Consider the following 7,529-nt stretch of genomic DNA (forward strand, 5'->3'; position numbering starts at 1 on the left):
TCTCTGCCCTAACCTGTGTCATGCTCTGGGTAACATCACACCTCCCTCATTCCTCCAACTGGGCCCCCTGTTGCACCTTGGGGCTCTAGTGAATGGTAAGGGGCAGAAGGTCCCACCTGAAGAGTAGCTCGTTTCTGATAGGCCATGGTTCCCAGTGCAACCACCAGGATAAGCGACATTAGGCAGAGTCCCATGGACAGACTGAGGTGGGTCATGGAAGGATTATGGTCTGAGGTAACTAGAAACCTAGGGATGTAGGGGTAATATTTGGCCTGGAATAATGCCTAGGCCTAGGAGGTGCAGTGCCCTACCTTTATTTTAACACCTAGAACTCATTCTTCATCCAAACAGTAAGCTGAACGGGAAATCAATAAGGGGATATAGAACCTGAAAGGAAGAAGACCAAGATCCAAGACTGCCAGCAACTTAAATTGTTGGAAGGAGGAAATGGCTTAGGGGAAGAGTTAAGACTATAGTGTTCAGGCAAGTTGCCTGGGTAGTGCTTAAGAAAAGAAAGGGGAATTCCCTGGCCGTCCAATGGTTAGGATTCTGTGCTTCCACTACAGGGGGCCCAGGTTAGATCCACGGTCAGGGAACTAAGATCTCGCAGGCTGCGTGGTGTGGCCAAAAAAGAAAAAAAAATTCATTAAAAAGAAAAGAAGGGGACTAGGAGCCCTATGTCCTAGAGATAGGTGAACTCTTATTACTGCTGGGGGGAGAGGTGTCCCATGGTGATAGGCACCATGTTAGGGATCCTTGTTTTCTGAAATATTAACTGTATAGGACAGTGTATGTATGAATGAGTGCTTAATATAGTTTCAAATATCTGGATTCCAGGAATTTGAAAGAAAACTCCCTGGAATGTTATCTTACTTGCTGTATTCTATGGTAAAGGTGGCTCCTCCATAATATACTTCTGGAGGTTTCTTCCAGAGAGTCAGGGTCAGGACCCTGTGCAGCATACCAACTGAAGGCCCTTGGCAGCCGGGGGATTTCCACATATGCACAGTGAAGACCAGACTGGTGGTAATCAAGAGACTGTGGAAATAGCGCCAAATGGACGTTTGGATCTCTTAATGGAAGTATAGTCCCTGGAAGAGTATATCTCATGAAACAGGTGCAGGCTTGGGACTGGGATGAACGGAAGGTCTTTAGAGGAGGGTTATCAAGTAAAGGACTTGAACATTCTCCTTGGCCCACTGTATAAACCCTTAGCCTGAACCATTGATTTACCCACCAGTGCTCACCAGAGCCTTGTAGAACTGCTTCAGTTAGCTCTTCGCCCTCTTCCTTCCTCAGGGAGTGGCCTGGGGGGGGGGGGGGCCCAGCTAAATAATAGGTCAGGTTGAAAGACTTATAGGTGGGTAAGTAATATTGATAGCATCGGTACCTTCATTTGTCTAACAGAGCCAACCCCAGGGACAGAAGAGATGGCCATTGTTCCCAGGTATCTACAAAGAAATATGTAGCAGGGTATAGTTATAGCCTCAGTCACCTGCTCAAGCCCTCCTAAGGAAAATGTACATTCTAAATCAGATTCATGGACTCAGTAGGGTACTTAGTAAAAAATAGATGAACATCAATAAATAAGCTACAGGGATATATTGTACAGCACAAGGTATAGAGCCCATATTTTATAATAACTTTAAATGGAGTATAATCTATAAAAATATTGAATCACTATGTTGTACATCTGAAACTAATATAATATTGTAAATCAACCATACTCCAATAATAATAAAAAATTTAATGAACATCAAAACACATTGGATGGTACTACCATAAGAGCACTTCCAAACTTTTTGCCAGTGTGCTACAGCTATTCCACTTCTGATACCCACCTGAATAGCCTTTCCTGGAAGGCACGGGACCCAGGGTGATCCTTCCACCTGCACCTTGTACACTCCCCTCTCTGTGCACTGATGTAAGTAGCAGTGGCCAGGGGGTTTGCTTCCCTGAGGTGTGGGATCTGAGAGGGATGCCTGATCTTGTCCCCAGGAAGCATCTGTGAAGTGAGGTTGGCAAGGAAGCAACAACTATGGGGATGGTAGATCTCCCCATGGGGATTCTCCGCCCCAGGTGGGAATCCATTTTCCTTCCTCCAGCATTCACTCTGAAGGGCAGGGCAGAAGGTAGAATAGTGTTTGTCCAGATGCCTTAGAAGGAGACTCCTCTCCAGCCCCACTCGGTTTCATTCCCCATTCTCTAGTCTACCCACCCCATTGGCCAAGAGCTGATACCTGCATCAGCCTTCCAGCATGAGGTCTGAGGAGCAGCTTCCCTTGTCCAGGTGCAGGTAGTGGCAGCCCAGTCTGCTGTGTGTAGGGGATGGTAGAGTGACACTAGAATCACTGGCAGCTGTGCAGCCCCTCAGCACACGCACTTACCAGTACAGAAGAAGTCTGAGGTGCCATTTCCACAGGTGGTCACCAGGCCAAATTCCAGGCCAGACCCTGCTTGAGAGATAGAAGAGCCCTCAGAAGAAATGAAGCCCCCAGACCCGTCAGGGCCAGCCGTGCTCACAGCTTCAATTACACTTTAGCAGCAGATAATCCCTTCCAACCTCTCTCACTCCCCCCAAGCTGACTCGGGTCATGAGTGCCCTCTGCAATTCTCCTTTATTTCTCACCCCAGCCCCACAACAGCTCCTCTGCAGTGCTGTGGTTGACCTGGTACCAGCCTGAGTCTTTGAAGGCAGCGAGAGTGAGTGGGTCAAGCCGAGTGTGCTGGGCGCCATCGTAGGTAGCAGTCATTATACAGTTCTGGAGTAGTCAGGCCTCCCAGTGTGAAGACAAAGAGCCCCTTGGGAAAAGATAGCTGGTGCCACCTGACCGTTCCCTCTTCCTTCCATCACCCCAAAGTGTTCTCATCCTCACCTCTTCTTCCAAGGGAGTGCCCAGTGAAACCCCTAGCAGTCCCAAGTGTTGGGCCAGGCTGTGGTGAGAAGCAGCTGTCCCCACTCATCTCGCCTTGTCACTTGTTGACTTGTAGAACAGTTCTCGCTGAGTATAGAAAGGGAAGAAGGCATCTGAGGAGAGGGAGACCTCAGAAGGGTCAGGAAGAGTTGAAAGGAAGGAGTTGGTGAGAGAACAGTGGTTCTCTCTGGTTGATGTTGTGAGGAGACATTGCCCTCATTCCTCTCATTTACCTCTGAGTCCTGAAGGGCAATCCCTCCATGTCTCAAAGAGCTGTCCAGAGAAACCCAGGGCATGGAGCAGTTCATGGAGTGTGGCCTGAGGACAAATGACTGCAGAGTGAAGGGGACCGCAGTAGGACGGACTGCACTCTCTCGCCCCTCTGCCCAATCAGCTCTTCTTAGAGCTGGAGGCACCTTCTATTGCACCCTGAGGAGGTCCTTCCACTTCATGGGAAGCTGAGTGACCTGTGCTCCCTCCCCAACCTGTTTGCTTCTTCCTATTCATCATGCAGCAGTCACCATGACCATGTCACTGTGGCTGAGGCTGGGGTTGGTGAGATGGGCACAGAAGACAGTCGTACCAGCAAGGGGCCTGTCTTCTGAGTCCAGCTGGCAGCAGGCAGCATAGGTTACGATGGAGGGCTGTGGACGGGCCAGGACAAGGTGAGGGCGGAAAGGAGGGGTCTGGGGTAACGCGGAAGTCTTCCTGAAAATGGAGGCCCAGGAAACTTGGCAGGGGTGGTACCAAGGGATGGCTTGGAGGTTTTTCAGCTCCCAACCAAACTTCATCAGCATGCCCCAAGTTACCCCCAATACGCACAATTTTTCGGGGGGGGGCTGTGCCATGTGGCTTGTGGGATTTTATTTATCTATTTTAAAATTTTTTATTTATTTAACTTTATTTTTGGCTGCATTGGGTCTTCGTTGCTACGCAGGCTTTCTCTAGTTGCGGCGAGCGGGGGCTACTCTTCGTCCCGGCGCGTGGGCTTCTTATTGCGGTGGCTTCTTTTGCTGCAGAGCACGGGCTCTAGGCACGCGGGCTTCAGTAGTTGTGGCACATGGGCTCAGTAGTTGTGGCTCGTGGGCTCTAGAGAGCAGGCTCAGTAGTTGTGGCACACGGGCTGAGTTGCTCCGCGGCATGTGGGATCTTCCCGGACCAGGGATCAAACCTGTGTCCCCTGCGTTGGCAGGTGGTTTCTTAACCACTGCGCCACCAGGGAAGTCCAATTTAATAAAAACTGCTTGTATGCTCCCTACCCTTTCCCATGACATTTAAGATTGAGAAGCAGAGCTGGGCAAAGGAATTTGATTTGAACCTCACCTCTTGGTGGCACTTGGAAGTGTGGGCAACCCACACATACAGGAGAAAATCAGTGTTTTGGACCCCAGACCCACCTGGCTGGATTAGCTGTGAGGGCTCCTGCTCTGGCCACAAGGCATAACCACGGAGATGGGCATCAGGGATGTGACAGCGAGTGAAATGTCACATCTAGCTTAGTGGACGTTTAGAATAGGGAGTCTTCTCCCCTGCTCTCCTCCAGTCTCTGATTTAATAAATTGTCATGGGGAGAGGGGGCTCAGGGATCTGCACTGTTAAGAAGCACCTTAAGTAATTCTGATGCTGGTGGTCTTGTAGAGATCTAGGCAAGCTAGAGATCTTCAGATCCCCAAATCTGCTAAGTCATTCTCACCTTGGCCCCCAAGCAACTCTGTCCTTGGTATCCTGGTTTCAAGAGGCTGCACCTGGCAAGAATGAATACCTGCAGGTGAGCTGGAGACATTTCTGGGTATCCCTGAAGAGGTACTGTATACACTCTCAATGACATGAACTCACCTGTGGTAGTTTGGGGTGTCTGGGTCTCCTCAGACAGCATGGCAGTACTGTGCAGGGTCTCGACGCAGAAGCAGGGGTCCTTGCCTTGAAGGGGCTTAACAAGACAAGAGATCAGTTTCACCTCAACATCCTAGACGTCAGTTTCTTTTCTGTGTGGTCTTGCTGCACTAGCCCTCACTGCCCCTCAGTCCTCCGGAGCCCTCTGCTCTCCCACTCACCTGCTAGGACACCCTGGAGCCGCTGAGCAGCCTCTCTCCCTGCCGCCAGGTCTTGGGATCCCCCTCTCACCCTGCCTCCCTCAGGACCTCAAGCTCCCTCTGGTATAGGATCTCCGCTATGGCAGGTTTGGATTTGGAGGGGTTGAGGATCCTGGGAGCCAGGGAGGGTGAGGGAGGAAGAACAGAAATTTGGGGGAAGTTGGGAGAAACAGGGTCTGAGAAAGCTCAAACGTATGTCTTGTCATGTAGACACCTGCTTGTGGCAGCCCCCCAGGGGGAGCAGCTGCAGCAGCAACGTCTTGCAAACATCTTTCCATAGACTTCCCTGGATCCAGTCTTCTACTCCCTTTTTCCCCGCCTTACTTATTTCTGGCTTTCCTCTCTTGATCATCTCTCTCCAAAGCTCCTCCACCATGCTTGTGTTATTTTGTCAATATTTGAGTGTTGTTGAGTAAATCTATAGCTCCTGCCAAGAGGTCCGATGTGAACTACTACAAGGGCCAAAGCTGCAGCCCCCCACCTGTCCTCCCTGGGGTGCCAGAAGTAGAGAGCTGGAGAGGGGCAGTATTCATTCCTGAGGCCTCAACTGACCTTTCCAAAGAGAAGCCTGCCTCATCCATGAAGGAACTCTCCTATCCCTCTTACGTCTCAGCCTGATTCTTCTGCCATTCTGAGTGGACAACCTTGGAACCTTCTCAGAACTAAAAAACTGGGGTTAACATAATGGTGTGGGGGGGGCATTCTTTGCTTCACAGATGCCTGCCTATCTCATTGGAGGTGGACAAACAAGGCTTTTGCACTCCACTAGCCCCCATGTCAGAACTGGGTGAACTCCAAACTTCAAGGCTTTTAGGCATCTCTTCCACCTGTGTAGGGCACTTAGGCGCTCACCATTTAAACACGTGTGGCTTGGCTACCACCTCCTGTGAGAGGCTCTTGTGTTAGCACATTCTGTGAGGCTTCGCAGAAGCTGCTTATTGGCACGTCAGGAGGAGAAGTAAACTCTGAAAATTGACATTAATAGATGTTCAAAGATGTTCTGACCGAGCTCTTAGGACACCCTTTGCTTTCTCTGCTCATGCTGTGCTTTCACATCCTCTTTCCCCTGCCTGGATCCCCTCCTTCCCTGCCTGTCTGGATAATTCCTACCTTCCCTGTAATTACTCTGGGAAGCCTTTCTTAACACCTCCTGCCCAAATTCCACACCGGCCAGAGGCGGGAGGGGCCTCTCCCCTGCCTCCTAGCTTGTCACCCTCTGCTGTAACTGTAGCTCCGAGGCTCCCCCTCCACATCCCACAGTCCCTCAAGCCTGTTTCCCACCCATCTTGGTATCCACGGCACTCAGCACAGCCCAGAGGGCCTACTCACCAGTTTGTGGGTGAAGGAACAGAGCTTAACCCCATGATTTAGCTTTTGAAGATGCCGGTCGGGGGTGAAGTGACGTAAGAGAACAGAGCTCGTTAGTGATGGACAAGGACTAGAGTTTACAGGACTACTGACTTCCAGGGGGCGGGGGGCGTTGGGAGGGCTGGGTTTTATGCTTTTACACACTAGGGCTGTGGCTGGAGCTACCCCTTGCAAGGGAGGCCTCCAAACTCTGGAGCCAAACCAACTCTGCTACTTTGTATCAGTGTAACTTGGGCCCAATGCCTCAGTGTTCCCACTTGCAAAAGGGGGGTGACTGTACTTCACCTGCTAGGGTTGTTACGAGAAAGTGAAGATTTGTAAAGTGCCAAGAACAGTGTCTAGACCATGGTAAATACTAAGTCAAGAGGATGTATTCCACAGACACTTTCAACTCAGTGAGGAATTATTCTGCTTTTACCAACATGTGTTAGAGGACATACTAAGAGGAATTTATTCTTTTTCTAAGACAAACCCAGTCTTTTTCTCCAAGTGTCAGAGTCTTTTTGTTTTTTTTTTTTCTCCTGGCTGGGCCGGCCCAGTCTGGGGAAAACCCTCCCGGTCAGGGCTTGCCCAAGGGACTGGAGGTCTGTGAGGCTCTCTTTAGGTTTTCTGGGCCCCATCCTCCACCTCTCTTAATGCTTCGCTGCCCCCTTGTGGCCTTACTGGGATAGGGCGTGCCCCTGCCGGGGTAGGGGTTCATCCTAACTTCACACCAGCTTGCAGAACTTCAGACCTTCTAGCAGAAGCAGCACAAGAAACACCTCGTGTTCCTTTGGCTGGAATACCTCTTTCCTGCCTTTGCCAGGCAAATCCTTCCTCATCTTTCGAGATCCAGCTGAGAGGTTTATCTGCCTGTGGAGACTTTTCTTTACTCCCCCCAGGCAGAGTTTGCATATCCTCTGATCTCCTAGAGCATTTCTTTCACATCTTTGAAGTAGCACTTATTACATTCTCCTGACATTTTTTTTAAATAAATTGATTTATTTGATTTTTGGTTGTGTTGGGTCTTCGTTGCTGTGAGCGAGCTTTCTCTAGTTGCAGCGAGTGGGGGCTACTCTTCCTTGCGGTGCGTGGGCTTCTAATTGCTGTGGCTTCTCTTGTTGCGGAGCACAGGCTCTAGGCACGCAGACTGCAGTAGTTGCCGCACGTGGGC

At 50.3% G+C, this 7,529-nt stretch overlaps 1 protein-coding gene across 1 annotated transcript; it reads right to left on the reverse strand.

Moving 5' to 3' along the window:
• Window positions 1-35: 35 nt before the first annotated feature.
• LMLN2 (leishmanolysin like peptidase 2) lies at window positions 36-5,278 on the reverse strand. The gene is given in 17 exon segments (XM_032621727.1): window positions 36-246; window positions 874-1,072; window positions 1,248-1,343; window positions 1,346-1,451; window positions 1,842-1,945; window positions 1,948-2,113; window positions 2,219-2,315; window positions 2,384-2,453; window positions 2,630-2,935; window positions 2,938-3,006; window positions 3,149-3,233; window positions 3,437-3,559; window positions 4,239-4,406; window positions 4,609-4,660; window positions 4,752-4,845; window positions 4,970-5,203; window positions 5,206-5,278. Coding segments are annotated over 17 exon segments (2,253 nt in total).
• Between the last annotated feature and the right edge of the window lie 2,251 nt (window positions 5,279-7,529).

The sequence above is a fragment of the Phocoena sinus genome, chromosome 2, assembly GCF_008692025.1.
Source record: "Phocoena sinus isolate mPhoSin1 chromosome 2, mPhoSin1.pri, whole genome shotgun sequence".
NCBI classification, from domain to species: domain Eukaryota; kingdom Metazoa; phylum Chordata; class Mammalia; order Artiodactyla; family Phocoenidae; genus Phocoena; species Phocoena sinus.